Here is a 24,039-nt window from a genome sequence, read left to right as displayed (position 1 = left end):
GGAGTTACTCTAATAATAATAAAATAGGGCAGCGGGTAAGCTACTACAACCAACACAGAGAAAGGATTATTGTTGTTAAGATAGACACCAAACCATTGCCCACCACAACAATGCAGGTCTATATGCCTAGTAGTTCAGAAGATGAGGAAATCAAAGGATGTATGAAGAGATAGAAGATATAATACAATATGTATAAGGTGACGAGAATTTAAATGTGATGGGAGACTGGAATGCAGTGGTAGGTCAAGGAAGAGAAGGTAATACAGTTGGAGAATTTGGATTGGGACAAAGGAATGAAAGAGGAAGTTGGCTGGTTGAATTCTGTACCGATCATAATTTACTCCTGCCTAATACTTGGTTCAAACACCACAAACGATGTCTGTATACATGGATGAGAATTGGAGATACTGGCAGGTAACAAATAGACTTCATTATGATTAGGCAGAGATTCAGAAACCAGGTGTTGGATTGCAGAACTTTCCCAGGAGCAGACACGGATTCTGACCACAACTTGTTAGTCATGAAATGCCATCTGAAGTTAAAGAAATTGAAGAAAGGAAGGAATGAGAGACAAATTGAAGTTGATAGAAACGAATGTAAGGGACTGTTTCTAGGAACATGTTGCGCAAGGACTAAGTGAAAAGACTGAAGGAAACTCAATTAAGAAGGAATGGACAGTCGTAAAGAATGAGGTCTCTCGGGCTGCTGAAGAAATGATAGGAAGAAAGGAAAGATCAACTCCTGATGGATGAACGACGAAAGTACAAGAATGCAAAAGTGAAGAAAGCAGAAAAGAATACAGGCAATTAAAGAATGAAGTGGATAGAAAGTGCAGGACAGCTAAGGAAGAATGGCTGAAGGAGAAGTGCAAGGATGTTGAAGGTTGTATGGCCGTAGGAAAGGTACAGAAAAATCAAGGAAATCTTTGGAGAAAGGAAATCTAGGTGTATGAATATTAAGAGCGCAGATGGGAAACCACTTCTAGGGAAAGAAGACAAGGCAGAAAGATGGCAGGAACATATCCAACAGTTGTATCAAGGTAATGACGTAGATGATATGGCTCTGGAACAAGAAGAGGCTGTTGTTGCTGATGAAATGGGAGACCCAGTTTTTAGATCAGAATTCGACAGAGCTTTAAGAGATCTAAATAGAAATAAGGCACCTGGAATTGATAACATTCCCTCTGAATTACTGACTGCCTTGGGAGAAACCAGCATGGCGAGGTTATTCCATTTAGTGTGTAAGATATGAGACAGGAGAAGTGCCATCTGATTAACGACATGTCGTTATACCTATTCCCAAGAAAGCCGGTGCTTACAAGTGTGAAAACTACCACACCATTAGTTTAGTATCTCATGCCTGCAAAATTTTAACATGTATTATTTGCAGAAGGATGGAAAGACAATTTGAAACAAAGCTGGGAGAAGATCAGAGTTTGGATTGAGAAGAAGTGGAGGAACACGTGAAGCAATGCTGACTTTACGTCTGATCTTAGAGGCTATAATCTATCAGCTTCATTTTCCGTATTGATAATTTAAGAACACAAGTACGAAGGATGAGTTTTCCACCTAATCAATACTTTCTTTGCAAAATGTTTAAAATTATCTACATTAAAACAGTACCAGTTTCTACCCGTAAATAGGTCATCATCAGCTGTTGGTGAACTTGCTTAATAGTGATTGTACATAAAACATTACTAAAAACTAATTTAACAAGAATGCCTTATTCTAATATAATACTACTGTTAAGATATATACATACGGTACAATTATAGGGCTTTGACTTGTTGGAGTTCCATTCAAAAATCTATACTGTTGCCAACATTACGTCAAACAAGATGCATACCATATATACATATGGTACAATGAAGGGCTTTGGCATGCTGGAGTCCCTTGAATGTACATATTCCAAAAATTGTATAGCTGAGATTGAAAATATAGTTCTTACAGAATAAAGGATCACTGAGGTTTTGGTGTCATGTGTATGCAGTATGCCAGCATTATGTCCAATTGTTGTATAGTAACAAACAAGGTGCATTGTTGGGCCGCAATTTTGCGGGGAACATAGTAGACCGAGGTTCTGTAGCTTGTTTAACAGGTACTATGTTCATTCTTAGTGTATGTTGTTCCTGATACATGCTAGCTTTCAGGATCCTTGTTGAGGCATGTGCTTCCCCCTCCCCACTAGGGTTGGGCAGACCGGAACATTCAGTTGTTCCGCAACATTAGGAGCTTGAGGCGGAGTGTTTTGGTACAGAGTGTCGGGACACAGGACTGTAATTGCGTCGTAGAGAGAACTTCCGAGAGGCAACATGACATGCTCCGCGTCAGCTGGAATGTGCCTGTACCGAACGTGCTGTGTGGAGGCCGCACTAGATTAGTTGGCCTTAGCTGTGTCTGACTGTCGCTACTGGCTGTGTGCCGCCCTGTGCCGGAGTGTAAACATTTTTTCATCCAGTTATATCTTTAATTCCAAAGTGATGACCTATATTTTTCTTGGGCTTAAAAGTTTCCTTAAAGTTCAAATTAATTTTTAACATCAGTTCCCGAGAAAGTGTTGAGGGGAAATTTTCGAGAAATTAAAGAAAGTAAATGGATGTTAAGAGCGAAGGAATTCGAAGTGCAGAGAGCATAACAGCATGAAAGTACATTAATGTTTTCATCCAGTTATATTTTTAATTCCAAAGCGATGACCTATATTTTTCTTGGGCTTAAAAGTTTCCTTAAAGTCCAAATTAATTTTTAACGTCAATCCCCGAGAAAGTGTTGAGGGAAATTTTCGAGATATTAAAGAAGGTAAATGGAAGTTGAGAGGGAAGGAATTCGAAGTGCAAAGAGTATAACAGCATGAAAGTAATTAAACCGTACGAAGGACGGTAAACTTAGCATAATGTCGCATCGGAGTCCTGTTCCGGACTTTTTTACTAGAAGAAAACTGGATAGAGTGAAATGCAATTTATGTTCTATTTTGTCTGCAAAGTGACCTTCAACCGGCACAATGACAATACATTACAAACTTAAACATCCCACAGTTTTTATTTTCGTGTTCCGCTTGTATATTGTGTACGTGAATAGAGCACTGACGAATGTTTCTTCAGCTGTGGGAGTATATTTTTAGTTGGTGAAAACAACATTGTGACATTTTTAAACATCTGTACTTCCAGTGTAATCGTGACAGGTGTATTTCAGAATGAATGAAAACATTCTTATGCTAAAAAGAAAATTTAGACATGATTTTTTGGGTGAGTATTTCATTCAGAGTTCCGACTGCTTTCTCACGTGCCGTGAAATTTTATCCTGGCCCTAATTACTCACAATACAGGCCAATACATTCAACTGGTGAAAATATTCTTGAATTAGTTACTTTTAAACACCTGCACTGCCATTGTAACCGTGTTATGTGTATTTCATATTGACCGGAAAAATCTTAACCTAAATGCAGCCTTTAAACGTGATTATTGGGCGTGAATTTCAGTGTTCCGACTGTTCATTCACGTTCCGTGCAGCTTTATGCTGGACATGGCCATAACTACACACGGGCACACACCACACAGCACGTTCCGTACAGGCACATTCCCGCTGGCGCGGAGCATGTAATGTTGCCTCTCGAAGTTCTCTCTACACTGCGCAGTTACAGTCCCATGTGCCCACTGCACAGTTCAGCTAGTAAGCGAAGGGTAGTGCACAGTGGCGCTTCTGACGGGTCAGCAAGTCAGTGTCTCCGTCTCGCTTGAGAATGTTTCGAAACAATTGACACTCGGTGTTCTGGAACAGTGGAACATAACTGTGCACCGGCACAGTGTACCAAAACAGGGACATAGTGCCCAACCCTACTCCCCACCACCTCTCAATCTGAACACTATGACAGCCTCACGACGTACACGCAACAGTGTGCAGCACACTCCCGACTATACTTGAAGACATATCCAGCCCACAAGTAAGTAACACACACTCTATAGCACACAAACCATTTAGCAGGCACTCTCTATCAGTTATTCTAATTCCTACTTCCTTTTTCTTTCTCAGATTTTTGAATTTAGCTGAGCATAAATGCAAGTATGAAGAAGGGAGCTCTATCAACCTACTTTCTTTACTTTCAAAATTTCATCCATAGCATGATATGCCTCAACAAGGATCCTGAAAGCTAGCATGTATCAGCAACAACATACACTAAGAATGAACATAGTACCTGTTAAACAAGCTACAGAACCTCGGTCTACTACGTTCCCCGCAAAATTGCGGCCCAACAATACACCTTGATTGTATCTATACAACAGTTGGACATAATGCTGGCATGCTGCATAGACATTTGAACTTGAAACCAAAACCTCAGTGATCCTTTATTCTATAAGAACTATATTTTCAACTTCAGCTATACAATTTTTGGAATATATGGCATTCAAGGGACTTCAGCATGCCAAAGCCCTTCATTGTACCATATGTATATACGGTATGTATCTTGTTTGACGTAATGTTGGCAACAGTATAGATTTTTGAATGGAACTCCAACAAGTCAAAACCCAATAATTGTACCATATGTATATATCTTAACAGTAGTATTATATTAGAATAAGGCATTCTTGTTAAATTAGTTTTTAGTAATGTTTTATGTACAATCGCTATTAAGAAGTTTCACCAACAGCTGATGATGACCTATTTACGGGTTGAAACCTTTACTGTTTTAATGTAGATAATTTTAAACATTTTGCAAATAAAGTATTGATTAGGTGGAAAACTCATCCTTCATACTTGTGATCTTAGAGGATCGAATATAGAAGGACATGACATGGAGTTCATAGATCTAGAAAAGGAATTTGATAGTGTTGTTTGAATCAAGCTGTTTGAGATTCTGAAAGTGATCGGGATCAGATACAGAGAACGAAGAATTATCTACAATCTTTATAAAAATCAGTCTGCAGTGATAAGAATCGAAGGCTTTGAAAAAGAAGCAGCAGTCCAGAAAGGAGTGAGGCAAGGTTGCAGTTTGTTCCTCCCCTACTTTTCAATATTGATATAGAACTGGCAGTAAAGGAAATCAAAGATGAATGTGGGAAGGGAATCGTGATCCAAAGGAAGGAAATCAATACCTTGTGATTTGCTGATGATATTATTTTATCCATACTGAAGAATATCTGGAGAAATTACTGAATAGTATGGACAGAGTCTTGGGAAGGGTGTACAAGATGAAAATAAATAAGTCCAAAGCTAAAGTAATGAAGTACAGTCGAGCGAAGTCAGGTGATGCAAGAAACATTAGATTAGGTAATGAAGTCTTAAAGGAAGGAAGTAGATCTCACTTCGAACACTGATTTAGGAATTAGAAAAATGTTTTTGAAGATTTTCGTCTGGAGTATGGCATTGTATGAAAGTGAAACATGGACGATAACTAGCTCAGGAAGGAGGAGGATAAAAGCTTTTAAATTGTGGTGTTTCAGAAGAATGCTGAAGGCGAGATGGATAGATAAAATCACGAATGAGGAGATACTGAGACGAATTGGTGAGAGGAGATCAATTTGGTTAAATTTGACCAGAAGAAGAGATAGAATGATAGGACACATCTTAAGACACCCAGGACTTGTGCAGTTGTTTTTTAAGGGTAGTGTAGGCAGTAAGAAAGGTAGGGTTAGACGAAGGTATGAATATGATGGGCAGATTAGAAAAGATATAGGATGTAGTAGTCACGTAAAAATGAAAAGGTTAGCACATGATAGGGTGGCATGGAGAGCTGCATCAAACCAGTCTAAGGTCTGATGTCTCAGACAACAACATCAATAATATGGCATGTGAAAACATCAATGTAAATGTGACTTTATGTTAATTTTTATTAAGAAATAATTGGCAGAAATTTTGGTGCACATAATGATTATTTTCTCTACTTAAATCAGTAGGAAGTTGACCTTTTTTATAACTCAAAAGAAAATCAGGAAAAAATCTCAACTGTATGTTTTTGAACACTTTCTCAAAAATTATCCCCAAAATTTCAAAATTTTGTAGAATTATTAATGTACTGTTATTCTTTTTACTTAGAAGTATTTTGAGTTACAGTAACAGTGAAAATGTGGAGAAATAAAGATTGATCTTTGGTAAGTAACTGAGGAAAAAAATTGAACAAAATTCATTAGAAACTTTAACCTTTATCGGATGAGCGGTCGAAATATCAACCAGAGAATTACACCTCGAAAAGGACAAGAGGTTGCAATTTCAACCACACCCAAACTCCTCCAAAAGGATGAGCGGTTGATATATCAACCATGTAATTTTCCTCGCATTTTGCGGTGAATTCTGGCTTATGAAAATGATCTACTCGATTTGTTACTAATATATGAGTCACTACACTGTGCACAATAATGCACACAAGAGTTTGGTGGCTGCTCTTCCCGCTGCAAATAAAGCAATTAGTTCCTTATAAGCGTTGAACATGGCTAGACGTGCGGAAATGTTACCTTCTGTTACTTAGCACGAAGTGCGGGAAATTTTGATGGACTCCGATTCCGTTGAAGATGTAATATCTGAATCAGAAGAATCTGGGTCTCCTCACGAAGGGTAGAGTGTTGTGCGTGCAAGTGAGAGTGAAAGTCAAGAGGGCGATTCAGAATGGAGAAACAGACTGCACGGAGACAAAGCAAATGTGCACGTCTTTACTGTTCCTCCCTCTGGATTATATTTCTTAGGGAATGAACATTTAAATTCAGATTCACCTCCACTAGAAAAATTTTAATTGATATTTACCGATGAACTTTTCGGAATACTTCTTGGAGAGACAAACCGTTACGCATTTCAGACTTTAGTTGCAGGTCATAAACAGCCGGAAATTCAGATGCATGAACTGTACTGTTTCTTGGCCATAATTGTACAGATGGTTCACTTCCAAAGACAGACTCTGAAAGATTACTGGTCTACCCAAGAGCAGTATTACACTCCTTTCTATTTGAAGACAGTGAAGCATGACCTCTTTCTCCACATTCTTAGAGTTCTACGTTTTGAAATTCAAAAATAATGACAACACATCTGGCAAAACTGACCCCAGTTATGATAGACTATGGAAAGTATGAAACTTATTCAGTTACCTCAGTGACAAATTTTCTTCTGTTTACAACCCAACAGAACACCTGGCAGCTGATGAAATGATAGTTCTATTCAAAGGTAGAGTGATCTTCAAGCAGTACATACCAAAAAACACAAGCGGTTTGGTATAAAACTGTACAAGCTCTGCGACAGAAATGGTTACACATACGATATGACGGTCTACCTTGGGAAACAACGGCAAAATGCCACAGCGAACATCAATTCTACGCATGGAACAGTTCTGCAGCTAACAAGGAAAGTAGAGGGTATAGGCCATAAATTGTTCATGGACAATTACTTTTCCTCTCCTGCCGTCTTCAATTATTTGCATGGTAATAAATAAACAGCTGTGGCACTGTCCGACATAACCAGAAGGACATGCCGAAAAAATTCGGATCTAAAGATTTGAAACTGAAGAAGGGAGATATTATTAGCAAAGGGAAGGAAAACCTGTACGCAGTAAGTTGGAGAGATAAGAGGGAAGTGTATTTGCCAACTAACATGCATAACCCGCCACCATCCGGTCACGGATGTAATAATCGAGAGCTACATTGCACATATGGGTTATTGTGACGAGAGTGATCGTATGGCCAATAGTTACGATATTTCCCGCTGAACATGGAAGTGGACAAAGAAACTATTTTTCCGTCTACTGAACATAGTTATTTTGAACGCCTTCATCATTCACACGTCGTGTGAAGGAGAGCTGTCTCAAAAGGAGTTTTGTGAGCTGCTCATTAGGAATCTAATACAAGCTGCTGAAGACATGAACCCAAAATTACTATCCACTAATCTTGGCAGACCCGTTACCAGTGTTGAAAATCTCTCACCTTGAAGTGAAAAGTTCTGAACATTGGCTTAACAAGGGATCATATCGCAAGTACCAAGTGTGCTTGGAGAAGGGAAAGACATCAAGATCGAATTTCCATTGTGATGAATGCGGTGTAGCACTTTGCGTGTATCCTTGTTTCAAAATGTTCCACACGAAAAGTACGTTTTAAGGTCCATGTTTTCACCTTCTTTACGAAATCATTCATTCGTTTGAATGTTGATTTTTCTGCTTCGAGAAGTGTGATGTGATATGAAACGATAAGAACAAAATAACTTGCTATTTCATTGTACAGTCTTCACCTCAGCGTGGGCTGTTTCCTGTCATTGTGTTAACAAATTAGTGTCCCGTTACTGACATCGCCTGACCGTAGAACATAAATTGCCATGTCTTGTAATACTGTTGCTCCATATTTAATGATTGACTCAGGGAGGTTTTCATCTCATTTCGAAGGTTTTCTTATGTGCAATATTGTGTACAAATTCAAAAGTAATGTAGTGTAATAAGAGATTAATTGGATTTATAATAAATTGTACCTAGTGTTTTATAAATCCTTCACTATCATCTCATTCTCCATTTTGTATGGAATAATCCAGTCCTTATTCGAAGTTGTTCTTTCAAAATTTCTAATTCCTATGAGAGTATAAGTATGACGGTTTAGTTCATGCTGTCGCTAGGAAAAATAACTCCGGCCGGCTTGGGCTCGGACCTTCTGAACAATCCCTCCGCCAAGGGACGCGCGTGCACGGCCACTCGTACGATAAAGGTTAAAAACTATTATGGTACCAGGATATGAATATCTCTGTTCCTTTATTGAGTGGCATTTCATATTTTGATTGGTAGATTTAATGACTGTCTACTATGGCATTTATTTCTTGATCTATGTAAATAGGTTAGGCCTTTCACCATGCAAGATTGACTCTGTTTTTACTTCCTAAGGTATTCGTATTAAAAGTTTTATCAAGTACTTTTTTCTATATTGTTATTACTTTCTGCTTCAGAAATGACTCTGAAGTTTCCACTGTTTAACACATCCATTACTGTCTCTCTTGAAGATAATGCAATGAGAAAACGGAAACGTAGGAAGAAGAAGAATGGTGAGACAAGCAAGCAGGATGAGACAGGCAAAGAGATGGAGGCTGAGAAGGAGGGTGAACTACTGAAGGTAGCGAGCACACAGAAGCAGAAAGATCATGTGAAGGAGACTACAGAGGTTGCAAGTGAGGATGAAAAAATTAAACATGATGAAACCTCCAATGAGGCTCCTCTGTCTGCAGCAGACGAGAGTGTAGATGAAGCTGGTCCACATCCTGTGGTAATGGTTGAGGTTGAGAATGTTTCACATAACAAGTTTCAGTCTACTGAAGAAGTAAAGGTATGCATTTTGTCCCACCATTCAATACTATTTGTGGTTATGTTGTGTGCTTTGTTGTAGTGGAAGCCATTTGTTTTCAGATTCAACTTAATTAAGGGTTAAATGGTATATTTATCAGTTATAATCACCAAAAGTTTTCTTTTTCTGATGTTCTCTAATTTTATTTATCCTGAATTAATGTTTACAGACTGAAAAACTTCAGTTACATGTTGCGGTATGTACCATGGAAACGAGATAAATGGAATTGAAAAATGACTTAACCAAAGCATTTCTGTGAAGGTTTTGTGTTCACAGGGTATCTTAGGTCTTGCATATGTCCCTGTAATTCAGCGTTCTGCAACCTTTTTCTACTCGTACCACACTAAAAACATTCATAACTCATCATCACACCCTCAAAAACATATGGCTCTTAACCTTTTAAGTGCTGAGTTACCGGTTGACTGTTTGGTACCTCCGTGCTGAGTTTTTTCATTCGTATGTAAAAAATTTGTAAAAGCCTCAATTTTTAACTTATCAGTGAGGTGATTAGCTTAAAATGTTTATAAATGTTGGTTGTTTATAATTCTAAATGCAAATGGAAAATCCTACACTTATGTTCAATATTATTTTGAGAGAAAACAAAATTACTTATGTGCCCATACTTTATACAAAGTAAAGAGCCCAAAATAATAATATTTCCTAAAATCTGTAGGTAACTAATACATGCAACTTCTTAAAAGTATATAAGTTGATATTTTAAAATATTTTCCAAACCTGGAATGTGGTGATAGTTAAATGTTTTACTACTGGTTGTTTGTGGTGCCAATTTGCTCAACTATCTGCACCAACTCCACTAGCACAAAAGTTTCTAAAAAATCAATGATTTTTGGGTTGTCATCACACACTACTTGGCCCTCAGAGCCTGTAACAGTTACCTGAAACTGAAGAAAAGTAATCCATCCGCCACAAAATTAGTGATAAAATAGCTTTTGTACTCACCGTGCGTGTTCTTCTTTTTTCATTTAGAAGGAGGCTCTGTTTCTCTCTCACATACAATATTTTCGGCACACTATCAATCTCACTTTCAAAATCGCTTAACAATTCCTTAAAATGATTATCTCCATCATCACTTTCTGCTGTGGTTAATAACTGAAAGATTCTGTGATCCGAAATAACATCGCTGCAAGAGCTAATAAATTGTTGTTCCGCCATGTTTGTTTACATCACAGATGAACTCCACAGACATCTACAAAAAGCTCTGTAAGTTACTTCCCGAAGATATAATCTCTGATCAGTTAGTTCTACATAATTCCCAACAGGTGGCAGAGCATGTCAGAGATCAAATTCGCACTCGAAAGTGAACCGGGAAACTAAAAAAAAAAAATTAAAATTCTTGCGCACCTTCTATAGACGGGCATAGCACTGGTGGACTGGCCGCATCAGCCCGTCTGTAGGCGGGCGTAGTACTCATCGGGTTAATATACTTTATTATTAATTTACCTTTTTCCCCACACCCGGGTGAGTTTGAGGGTGCGAACTTTATTGACCATTGGATTTAGCTTGTTTTGCATATGGATGCCCTTTGTGGGGTAATTCTGCGTTATTGGGTGTACTGTAAGTGTACAAAGAGGTGTATATTGAGATAAACACAAATACTTAGTCCCTGAGTCAGGGGAGTTAACCAGACATTGCTAATATTCCATGGTTCACGGTGTTGGCTACTGTAGTCACAGCCTAGTTGGTGAACCATGGGCAAAGGCTGATTGGCCTAGTAAGTGGTCCTGAGAGTCAGGATACGAGTTGCTATGGAATGGGAGTGGGCATCTCAGACATATTCTGAGTCAAGGTCTTCCTTGTGCTCCGGCGGCGACAGCTCGACAATTCACCTTGGTCCCTAACCTGTTAGAGGAGAGATCCTCACTTGGACTATCTGTAAGTATGGTAGCATCCTGCTTCATGAATTTACAGAGCTCAGAACATTTTAAGCAAGCCTCGGACCCGTGGGAGGTGAGGGACTCCTTGGAAACGCCTTGGCGAACAAAATGAAATTCTATGGGGAGCTGTCATTATTAATGAGGCTTATGGAAGAAAGAAAGTAGAACTGGTTGAGTCAGCAAAGAGGATGCATCTGGACGTGCTAGGAGTAAGTGATATTTGGGTAAGGGGAGATAACGAGGAAGAGATAGATATTATAAATTGTACTTGACGAGTGTTAAAAAGGGAAGGAGAATGGGGGGTAGGGCTGCTCATCAGGAATACTGTTAGGCATGTAAACAAGCGAATGATGTCAGTAGATTTGGCGGCTGGAGGAATTAGGACGAGAATTGTCTCAGAGTATTCATCATGTGAGGTTGCAGATGAGGATGAAATTGACAAGTTTTATGAAGTATTGAGTCAGTGTCAACAGCAAGGATAGGATAGTGCTAAAGGGCGATTTCAATGCAAGAGTTGGGAATAGAACTGAAGGATATGAAAGTGTGATTTGTTAATGTGGGGAAGATATGGAAGCTGATAGGAATGGGAAACGTCTGCTGGACTTCTGTGCTGGTATGGGTTTAGTAGTTACAAATACATTCAAGCATAAGGCTATTCACCGCTACACATGGGAGGCTAGGTGTACGAGATCTATAATAGACTATATCTTAACAGACTTCGAATTCAGGAAGTCTGTTAGGAATGTACGGGGTTTCAGGGATTTTTTGACGATACGGACCACTATCTGATCTGTAGTGAACGAACAATATCTCTAGGCCTAGGGTAGAGAAAGTGAAATCTTTCTGCAAATGAATAAGGGTAGAAAATCTCCAGGACAAGGAAATTAAGACAGAAGTACATGGATATGATTAGTGAGAAGTTTTGAACAGTAGACAGTAAGCAGGTTCAGGATATTGAAAGAGAATGGGTGGCATACAGGGATGCAGTAGTAGAAACAGCAAGGGAATGCCTAGAAACAACTGTGTGTAAAGATGGGGAAAAAGCGAACATCTTGGTGGAATGATGAAATGAGAGCAGCTTGTAAACGTAAAAGGTTTATCAGAAATGGCTCCAAACAAGGGCCGAGGCAGACAGGAATTTGTACGTAGCTGAAATAAACAGAGCGAAACAAATAGTTGTTGAATCCAAAAAGAAGTCATGGGAAGATTTTGGTAATAACCTGGAAAGGATAGGTCAAGCAGCAGGGAAACCTTTCTGAACAGTAATAACGAATCTTAGGGAGGGAGGATTGCAACAACTATAGAGGTATCTCATTTATAGTATACAAGGCAAAGTATTCACTGGCATGTTGGGAGGGAGGGTGCGATCACTGGTTGAGAAGAAGTTGGATGGAAACCCGTGTGGTTTCAGACAACAGAGGGGATCTCAGGATCAGATTTTCAGTATGCGCCAGGTAATTGAAAATTGCTACGAGAGGAATAGACAGTTGTGTTTGTTTCGTAGATGTAGAGAAAGCCTATGACAGGGTACTGAGAGAAAATATGTTCACTATACTGGGGGACTATGGAATCAAGGGTAGATTATTAAAATCTATCAAAAGCATTTATGTTGACAATTGGGCTGCAGTGAGAATTGATGACAGAATGAGTTCTTGGTTCAGGGTACTTACAGGGGTTCGACAAGGCTATAATCATTCACCTTTGTTGTTCGCAGTTTACATGGATCATCTGCTGAAAGGTATAATGTGGCAGGGAGGGATTCAGTTAGTTGGAAATGTAGTAAGCAGTCTGGCGTATGCTGACCGATTTAGTCTTTAAGGCAGATTGTGCCGAAAGCCTTCACTCTAATATCTTGCAACTTGAAAATAGATGCAATGAGTATGGTATGAGAATTAGCCTTTCAAAGACTAAATTGATGTCAGTAGGTAAGAAATTCAATAGAATTGAATGTCAGATTGGTGTTACAAAGCTGGAACAGGTAGATAATTTCAAGTATTTAGGGTTGTGTGTTCTCCCAGGATGGTAATACAGTGAGATTGAATCAAGGTGCAGCAAATCTAATGCAGTGACCTCGCAGTTGTGAACAACAGTATTCTGTAAGAAGGAAGTCAGCTCCCAGACGAAACTATCTTTTTATCGGTATGTTTTCAAACCAACTTTGCTTTACGGGAGCAAAAGTTGGATGGACTCAGGATATCTTAATCATAAGTGAGAAGTAACAGACATGTAATTTACAAGAATGATTGAACCAACATGGTTTAAAAAAAATCAATGATTGCTGGTACAAACAGGTGGGAACAATGGAAGGAGGGTGCTTGAAATGAGGAGACAAAGGCTTAGTTAGGAATGAACTCGATGGATGAAGTTGTATTCATAAATCAGAGTTGGTCGTAGGGTCATGTGAGGCTAAAGGAGGATAGGTTACCTAGGAGAATAATGGACTATGTTATAGAGGGTAAAAAAAGTAGAGGAAGACCAAGACGATGATAGTTAAACTCAGTTTCTAACAATTTAAAGACAAGAGGTATAGAACTAAATGAGGCCACAGCCCTAGTTGCAAATAGAGGATTGTGGCGACATTTAGTAAATTGACAGAGGCTTGCAGACTGAACACTGAAAGGCATAACGGTCGATAATGATTTATGAATGCTAATATTTCTGACCCACTCGGGCTTCTTATTCATATTCAGAAATAGACTCGTTCACTTATAATACAAATTTATTTCAGCCACAGTGGCCATAAAGTGTACATAATTTCTACAAATTCTAAGCTCTAAATATTCATTGTCACTTATTTTGTGCAGACGTTTATCACCGATATTTTCCGATTTGTATAAAAATAAGATATGGTATTTATTTATATAAGATACGCGCACTGTTGCCATCCGGTTCGTGGAAAGATGGATTTGTGCATAGCGTGTGGTGATATCCATGGATCACCAGCGATGTTACAAAGTGGTAGAGCTCCTGGTTTGTGTCTGTCCAGGTCTGGTTCATCATTGCCTCTATTGTATAAAATTCTTCCCAGATGTCTTATCTTTTCTTTATTCTCTTGTCTATTGCCTTTTTCGATTTGGGTGTGTAGGGCAGACTGTTTCATTCTGAGATCTTCTGTCAAGGTCTCTTGGACAAGCATGTATACCAGCCTGGAGAGTGTATGTTCAGACACTCCTAGATTAACCTTCAACAAGCGAGCCTTGACACACTATAGAGCAGGGCTGGCCAACATTCGTTTCTATGCGAGCATATTCACATGATAACTAAGGGTATGCAGGCGCCAGGTACGATTCCACTAATTCGACTACTGTTATCGGTACTACAATGACTATATAATAATAATAATAATAATAATAATAATAATAATACCGAGCTTGATAGCTGCAGTTGCTTAAGTGCGGCCAGTATCCAGTATTCAGAAGATAGTAGGTTCGAACCCCACCGTCGGCAGCCCTGAAGATGGTTTTCCGTGGTTTCCCATTTTCACACCAGGCAAATGCTGGGGCTGTACCTTAATTAAGGCCACGGCCGCTTCCTTCTCATTATTTCTACCAGTCATAGACGGTGCCCCATCTGTTGTTATAGCGACAAGCTTTGACAGTGGTAATAAGTTACTCTCTTTGGTGAATTTAACCTAAGCATTAAATATGTCTTCTCCCCTAGTACGTTCATGAAGTGGCAATAGCTTGACAAATTCTTCCTTTACTGTAAAATCATTAAAAACCATTCTAGCAAATACACACAACTCAGCAGTGTCAGACATATCAGCACTTTATCAAACTGGAGTTAAAAATGTTCACACGATTTCAAATCCTGATGTAATTGAAATTCCATATTATTAGAAATCTGTTCAACTCGCCTAGCAACAGTTTGGTGAGACAACTGAAGTCCTTTGATTGAAGATATCAATTCAGATTTATCTTTGTGAGATTCCAACAGAGATTCAGCGGCATTTGGCATAGCTTCTTTCACTACTTCCCCATCACTGAAAGCTTTTTTTCCTTTTAGCTAGGATGTAATAAATTTTGTAAGAAGCTATTGTCACGTTACGCGTTTGCTGAATTGGCTTCTTAAACACACTTGTTGCATTGCTAATTTAGATTTTAGGTCTTTCACTTTTCTTAGTTCAGAATTAACAGGAAATTCACTGTCAAATATTTTGTGATTAGTCAAAAAATGTCGCTGTACATTACTTCTTTTAGGAACAGACACGCTAGCATTACACAATAAACACACAGACTTTCCTTTGTTTTCAGTAAAGCAATACTGATCCTCCCATTCACTGTTAAAGTTATAATTTCTTTGCCTGTTAGTCATGTTAAGAAGAGTTGTTTAATGAAATATAACTGATTATAACTGATTATAAACTGAATAATTTAAAGTTCAAATAGTAATGAAAAAAAAAAAAACAGCACACGAAACATGTTGAATGTACAACTTATCACAACACAAGGCACTCAAAACGTATTCCATAAGCCCTGCATAAGCTCACAAGTAATATTGAATGTTCGCCTGAAAGCTAGGAACTGGGAACATTCCAATTGCAAGACTTTCATAAATCGTTTGTTCATTGTTTACGGCACAGCTTTGTTGGGGTTAAAGTTACTTTGTGGGCAAATTGGGTGTCCCATTGTCGTCCTGGTGAAACTCTGTCATGGTAGGTAGTTTATGGCATTGCAATCAAGTGAATCATAAGGAAGCGGTTCTGTTTGGCAGAATAAATATGCGGCTATATTTGGCTCCATGAGTAGAGAGGGCCTTATACCTGCCACTAGCCCCCCCATAGTAAGAGGTTTGTGGAGGATTTCCCTTTGTCCCAACTACTTACATGTCGAATAGCTCTCTTTCTGAACCTTTCTTCTATCTCTTCACTAATTGCGGACACGAGTCAGTTAGGCCTAGATCACATTTATGGCTTACTCAAAGCTCTTTGTGTATTTGGAGGTACGGATATAACAAATTTCCTGACTTTGAGGATGGTATTTTTAAGAGAGAAGTAAGAATATTTATTGAAATGCAAAAGTATTGTTGTCAAATATTAAGTAAAATTTAATTTGGAAATTAATTGCGAAGGGCGCCATAAAAGGGCACCTTGGGCGCCATGTTAGACAGGCTTTTGTGGCTGTTGTTGCTTTTAGCTTGGTGTGTATCCTGAAAGAGTTTGTCACGGTCTGCAGGGTCAAACCCAATTTATTAGCATTATTGTTAACATTTATTAACATTTTACGAATTCACTATTGAAAATACAAATTTCTGTTACTAATAAACTTCATTGTGAAGATTCAATTTGCTTAGATGCTCACAAGCAGCTGATCCATGGTAGAATTATCAGGGCAAGCTGATTTCTTCATTGATGGATTTCAGTTTTTTCCCTTTTTTTTTTTTAATGTTTTAATTTCAGTCATCTAGAAGTTCATTTCACAGAAATATGTAGTTGAAAATAAGAGCACATTAATAGTCATATAGGAGATAAAAGTTTCTCACTCCTTATTGTCTACCAAAATGTTTCCTAGGGCACTTTGAGAATTTTCAGTTTCATTGCTCAGTTCCTCTTAATTTAGCTAATTTCTTTTGTTTTTGGAAGAATTAATTTTTTATTATTATTATTATTTTTACACATTGCTTTACGTTGTGTCGACACAGAGAGTTCTTATGGCGACAATGGGATAGAACAGAGCTAGGACCGCGAAGGAAGTGGCCATGGCCTTAATTAAGGTTCAGCCTTAATTTGCCTGGTGTGAAAATTGGAAACCATGGAAAACCATCTTCATGGCTGCCGACAGTGGGGTTCGAACCCACTATCTCCTGGATGCAAGCTCACAGCTGCACACCTCTAACTGCACGTCCAGTAGGAAGATTTTTTAATGTGCAATAAATGTGTCATGAACCCAGTCAAAATCTGAACTCACTCACTCACTCACTCACTCAGTAGGCTTCTGAGGGACGTGTAGTTCTCACAATCCTCTTCCATCCTTTTTTGATCTTGAGCCCGTTCTTCCCAGTTATCAATTTGGAGGGTCTGGCATACTTTGTTGATCTCCTTCTTCCAGGTGCTTCGGGGTCTTCGTGAAGGTCTTTTCCCATAAGAGATCCTTTGTAGAGATCTACTGGTACTCTGTTATCCTGCATCCTCAGTACATGTCCATCCCAGTGGAGTCTGTTCAATTCGATCACACCCATTGTAGTGTGATGTTGAGAGAGGGTGTAAATCTCATAATTAGATCTTTTCTGCCAGCTTTGGGAGATAGGATTGAACAATGGCCCAGATATTTTTTCTATAAACTTTATTCTCAAAGACTCACAAGTGCCGCTGCTCTTTCTTGATTATTCTCCATGTCTCGGAACCATACAGAAGTACTGGTCGAATGATTGTATTGTAGATAATCATGTTTGCATTCCTTGTTAAAAACTAGAGTGTCTAAAGTAGGCTCATAGAGTAAAATGCCTTATTTGCATTTTAAATTCTAGCTTGGTGTTCCTGTTGCCTTTGGTTTTGCTCATCGATTAATACACCTAGGAATTTAAACTCCTCTACTCTTTTACGTATATATTTCCCAGTCTTCAAAGGCAAATTGTCAACTTCCTCTTGATTCGGTCTGTGTATAACCATGTAATGTGTCTTTTTATCATGTACTTGTAAGCCAATTTTTGCTGCCATTTCCTCTAGTTTCACAAATAACTGCCCAATTCTAATTCATTGCAGCCAATAGGAACAATATCATCCACATAAGCATGGACTTGGTTGTCTCCCAAATATGATGCCAGCAGGTGTAAGAGCTAATTTCCTGATAATCTTCTCCAGTGCAATGTTCAATAGAGGAAGAGATAGTGCATTCCCTTGTCTCAGTCCAGTTTTATTCTGGAAGGAACTCTATTTTCGACCCATGAGCAAAACACAGCTAACATTACCACAGTTTGCACTTGTTAATTAATTTAATGGGAAAGCTGAACTCCATCATGATATTTCACAGCCGTTCTGTATGGATTGAATCATATGCCTTGAAATCTATAAAGAGAGAAAAAAAACTTGTGTCCTCATCCCGAGGTTCTGCAGTTCTTTTCAGGCACACACCCAATGGAGGTGAGCTCCATGTACCATTTCAACCACATACCAGTCCTCCTGCCATTCTTAAATTTCTGGCAGTACCGGGAATCGAACCCGGGCCCCCGAGGATGGCAGCTAATACCACTAACCGTTACGCTGCGGAGGCAAACCATAAAGAGAGAATGAACCAACTCCTTGTGTTCCCACACTTTATCCTTAATAGTCTTAATTGCAAATATGTTGTCTGTAGTGGATCTGTTACTACGAAAACCGTTCTGATAGTCGCCAATAACATTTTCAGTAAATGGTCTTAAACGCTATAAAAGAATAAAAGACAGAATTTTGTAGGCCGTGTTTATAAGAGATATACCACAGTAATTTTGAAGTTCTTCCTTATACCTCCTTTACGAATTGGGACAGTAAGTGATTCCTACCATTTTTTTGGAATAATTTCGTCGTTCCATATCCTTAGAATGATCTTATATACCGTATGTACTGTACCAGGAAGGCATAGGCCCGGGCACATATATAAATTTATATTTTTTTAGCATACAATTCTGTTCCGATGCATTAACAGCTGTGTGAGAGAATGTTCTCGTACCTACTGCACTCTACGAGGGAGAACGCATGTCAAGCAAGGTCAAGTGACGTCACCGCCACCTGTAGTTTACTTCCTCTACAGAAGTTTCTCGGTTATTTTTATGAACTTTTTAATGCCTGGACTGATTAACACGAGACCAATGCTGAATTGTAGCTAATATTCTGGAAGTAAAACCCTGCAAATTTGAAATCAATCCATCCAGTGGTTTCCAAAATATGATAATTTAAAATTTGGGAAGAATACTCGCCCCTTCATCACCTGATTTCGAGCGCTGCTCGCCAGACCTGTATATATAGGCCACTGGGCCAAGGCCATAACCAGTCCCGTGTACAGAGTCGTGTGTGCACAGTGTGTGCAGAAAGTATGTTCTGTCGCGATTCGCGAGAACATAATCGTGGCCGTAATCGAGCGCTGTTGAAATAGTGAAAGAACGTCGTACCGTACGTGAAGTTTCCGCCACGCCGTGACAACGGTAAGATTCTAGACGTTTCTTAAGGTGAATTATCGTAATACAATACTTGTGAATTTATTAACAGAGTAAAGCTATAATTTGAAGTGAGAATTGAAGTGTCCAATATTTTACGGGCTAGTACACGACATCGTGAACTTTACTAATTTCACATATTTCTAAAACTGTGATGATATCCTACATCATTATGTGTGGTCAACTGAAATTATAATTTAAAACCACTTCAACCAGCCGGACATATTTCTCTTACGACGATATATCAGTAAACTGTGTGTAACTTTATTTACTCGACATTCGTCCCATAACAGGGCAAAACTTAACTATTTTCCTTGTGCACTTTCTCGATCTTTCAATCACCACTGTGAGAAACTCGGTGAACATTAAGGACCTTTTTCAATAATATTAAGTAGAACAGATTAGTGTGGTGCAAATACAACCATAAAATCGCCTTAATTTTGTGAATAATATTTGTTCAGAGACTGTGATAGAAACTGTTACAAATCACATTTTCAAATGTTTATGGACTGTGTTCACTACTTTACAATCGTATTTCAGACATAATTAGTGACGATTATGAACTGTGTTAATTCTCAATCCCATGGACTGTGTATATAAGAACTGTGTTTTCTGCAGCATGGACTGTGAATGTTAATTCAACATCATAAAATCAGTGTAAGAATAGAACTGTGCATTACGACGGTGTGTCGTATTAATATCCGTGATATTTGTGAATTCAATAGTGCCAATTGAACTTTCCGTGCTCCGATATTTCCACCAAGAACAACGGAAACCTTGGCAAAAGTGCTACGAGACCCTGCTACATCAAACGTCGCTTCCAACGAGGGATTTACATGGTTTCTTCAGTTATGGTACCCATAGAGGGACGTCGACGAGGGAGATTGACGTGTTATCTTCACTGAACATCGCCGGTGCTGAGTTAGAGTCTTCGCCCACACTCCGCGGAATGTTCCAGACACCAAGTCACCAACCCCAACACTTGTAAGCAGATCTTGAGTGAGTAATCACAACTGACTGACTTTTTACAAAGCACTTAGTCCAGTACAGTGCTATTACAAGTGCTTCGTGTGGATATCAATTCATAATTTTATCGTCATTTAAAAGAAGTTCATATTTTGCTATAAATTCATTTTCAAGTGCTTTATTAATTCCATTTTTTTCAATTCAAATGAACTGAAAGACATTCAGCAAGAGATTACATATTTTATTTAATTTTTCCATGACAAGTGTGTGTTTAAAATTTAGGAGTGTAGGTCAGCACCATAAATAATGAACTGATCCCAGGTGCAAATTGATATTTTGTGTTTACATTCAAATTAGAAAGACTGTAGGTTATTCATGTTCTGTGGAAAAATGATAATTATTCTTGATGTTCTCAAGCAAACAGACTTCAAGAAGATCATAACATAAATCTTTGATTTTACATTTTTGGCAAATATTAACTACAAATTTGAGTTCTCCATTCAGATTGCAGGGTGATATATCTGTGGATATTGTTAATAAATTTTACAAAAAGAATTTCCATCTATTATTCGCCCTGCGATACTATCCGTCTCTGTACCTGCTCCAAAAAAACACCGAACACTACCTGAGATCCTTCCCATGCTCAAACCCCACAATCATTTCCCGGTACAGTACTTATGTAACTTTCTCCATCATATTTAATAAGCTCAGCGGGAATGTTGTCACTACCTGTTGTTCTTTAAACGTATAATACTTTGTAATACCTCTTGATATGATGGCTCTGGTATTTGTTCTTCTGATGAGGAACGAGATGGTTTACCAACACAGGTTTCTGGGTCAGTACAATTCAGCAAGGAATCGAAGTACCGTATTTACTAGAGTATTAGACCCCTTTTTCCCCCCACTTTTACAGCCAAAAATAGTAAAGGGGGGTCAATATGCGATAACCTCAAAATTTTATGCAGCGAACACATGATTTCTAGGTTATAAGGAGCTAAAATTGTACGTGTAAACATTCTTTACATTCTATTATTTAACAAACTTAAAATGTATTTATGTTATACTGGCTATTTTCGTCAGAAGGCAGTATTTCTAAACGCAAAAAGACGATAAATGGTGAACACGACTGTTAGGCCTACGGTACATATAAAGTCCATTTTAGATACTCATATCATGTCATTTGTTACATCTCATTAATTCCTCTGGTGAGGCTGACGTCCGGAAGGGCATACGGCTGTAAAAACTCGCTACGAAGATTTGTCTCACTTCATACTCGATCCCGTAGAAGAAAGGGATAAGGGTATCGTGTTATCATATAATTAAATATTGATACAAAAGAACTTAATGGCCAGTCATTTGTCTCTGTCAGTTCAGCAGTAGGCCTAGCTCATAGTAAACCTGATCACTGCTTTCATTCGAATTATCGCCTTGCGCCGCCAACTTCCCTGTCTTGCTACCGGCGTGTCGGCATTCTAAGTGATATAATCTTCACTGCTATCTCTCGCCAGTTGTGTCAGCCATGCTTCGTTCTCTTCATGGGGGTGAAGGTGAGATACGACAAAAGTACAACAGGCCGTATTTCAGGTCCATACCACTTGGAAGCGCTGCAGGGTGTAGATGATATAGATGTTGATTCCCATAGGGAATCTGAAATATTTGTCCTGAATGAGCAAATTTATAATACCAATATAAATGGTCCGTTATTGGACATTATAAATTTTCCAGCTAGCTCATTCTTGGTTGCCAGCGTTTCGCCCTCGTGTGCTAGGGTGGGCTCATCAGTTGGTACCTAGCACACCTACCAATACGCTGGCTAGTGCATACCGTGGAGGCCACTGCGTAGGCTAACTGGAGCCACCGGCAGTGCCAATGCACTAAGAGACTTTGTCTCATCACGAAAAATTGATGCCTGCTTGGCCATCAGATGATATAGATGTTGATTCCCATAGGGAATCTGAAATATTTGTCCTGAATGAGCAAATTTATAATACCAATATAAATGGTCCGTTATTGGACATTTTGCTCATTCAGGACAAATATTTCAGATTCCCTATGGGAATTAACATCTATATCATCTGATGGCCAAGCAGGCATCAATTTTTCGTGATGAGACAAAGTCTCTTAGTGCATTGGCACTGCCGGTGGCTCCAGTTAGCCTACGCAGTGGCCTCCACGGTATGCACTAGCCAGCGTATTGGTAGGTGTGCTAGGTACCAACTGATGAGCCCACCCTAGCACACGAGGGCGAAACGCTGGCAACCAAGAATGAGCTAGCTGGAAAATTTATAATGTCCAATAACGGACCATTTATATTGGCAGGGTGTAGAGTCGCGTCTTGATTGGCTGGCTTGCCTCGTGGCCTATGCTCGTAAAATGGAAAATGGCGATTCAGTTCTGTACTATTTAATACTGTTTAATTCTGTATGGTTATGAGAAGAAGTTGCAACGAAGAAGGAACCGGTTAAAGTTTTTAGATACGGTACGTTTAATGTCCAAGTGTTGCTGTATGTTTGAGTTCTGTAGTTTTGCAATTTCATTGTAGGCTACATGTAATCAGAACATAAACATTGTTATTTTCTGCCCGATGATGCTAAGTACAGTGAAGGTAAGTTATGGAATATATAATTGCAAATAGTGTATTAAATTATACTTTTTCATTCCTTTGTTTTCGGTATTGAAACTTTATTTATAAATGTCATGTTCTTTATTTCAGAGAGGTAACACGTTGAGGTTAAAGTACTCCTGCAAGTTTTCAGCATGTACAAGTGGCTATTATGTCGATATGACTGGCAATCTCAACATCAAAAATAAGCATTTTTATAAACAAGGATTCTCTGAAGCAGTGGAAGCATGTGTGTCGTGTGAGTGATGGTGTAAATTGTTCTAGTTTGTATGTTGTGAAGTTCATTTTCTTGAGAAGGACCTTATTAACTACCGGCACACTAGGCATCAATTAAATTATAATGTTGTTCATTCAATCAATCAATCAATGATCTGCATTTAGGATGGTTGCCCTGGTTGTAGATTACCTATAAATGGTTTACCTAACTTTTTCTTTAATATTTTGAAAAACTTGGAAATTTATTGAACATTTCCCTTGACAATTTATTCCAATCCTTTACTCCTTGTGCTATAAATTAATATTTGCCCTAATCTGTCCTCTTGAATTCCAACTTTATCTTCATATTAAACATCTGGAAACTATCCCCTATAATCCCTGTAACTTGGACATGCCTGTGTCAAGTAATAGCATGGCATAAAATAGAAATGTAGGCCTAAATGAAATTTCAGTAATTTCACAAACAGAATTTGTAATCTAGATCTTTCAGTATTAAGTGATGTTGAAGAGGTTGAGATTGGAGAAAACTGTTATGGATGAAGGTGAGTATCAGTTTTTGTCAGTAAATCATTTATCAGTGCTCAGTTACAGAATGCTAACAAAGCTCTATCTGGTATGTGGTGGAATGAGGATACAGTTATGGCACTTCCAATTTATAAATGTGGGCCTCGCTTATGTCGATATTTGGGTACTCTATAATCTTCCCTCTGTCAGGCCTTTGAACTCTTTTCCATCTCAAATACCTTATGACACTGGTCTGAAACCATCCATAGTTAAAGTGCTGAAAGTAGAGGTTGTAGAATGTCTGATATTAACAAATACTGTGCCCTCCTATTTGATGAAATGTCACTAAAAAGGGGGTTATATTATGAGGCTAATAAACAAGGTATATGTAGATACGAAGATCTTGGTCCTTTAGGAAGGTC

General features: G+C 38.6%; 1 protein-coding gene across 2 annotated transcripts in view; it reads left to right on the top strand.

Moving 5' to 3' along the window:
• Positions 1-24,039, top strand: part of Lon (Lon protease) — a 456,188-nt gene that overhangs the window by 146,919 nt on the left and 285,230 nt on the right. The window contains exon 4 of one of the 2 annotated variants that reach the window (XM_067138307.2): positions 8,949-9,268. In XM_067138307.2, the coding sequence (XP_066994408.2) occupies positions 8,949-9,268 (320 nt within the window). Of the gene's footprint in view, positions 1-8,894; positions 9,269-24,039 lie in introns of both variants that reach the window. The other variant, XM_067138306.2, reaches the window with a different exon arrangement.

Source organism: Anabrus simplex, chromosome 1, assembly GCF_040414725.1.
Source record: "Anabrus simplex isolate iqAnaSimp1 chromosome 1, ASM4041472v1, whole genome shotgun sequence".
Lineage (NCBI taxonomy): Eukaryota > Metazoa > Arthropoda > Insecta > Orthoptera > Tettigoniidae > Anabrus > Anabrus simplex.
The sequence above is the reverse complement of the archived record's forward strand: the minus strand, read 5'-3'. Positions and strand labels throughout refer to the sequence as shown.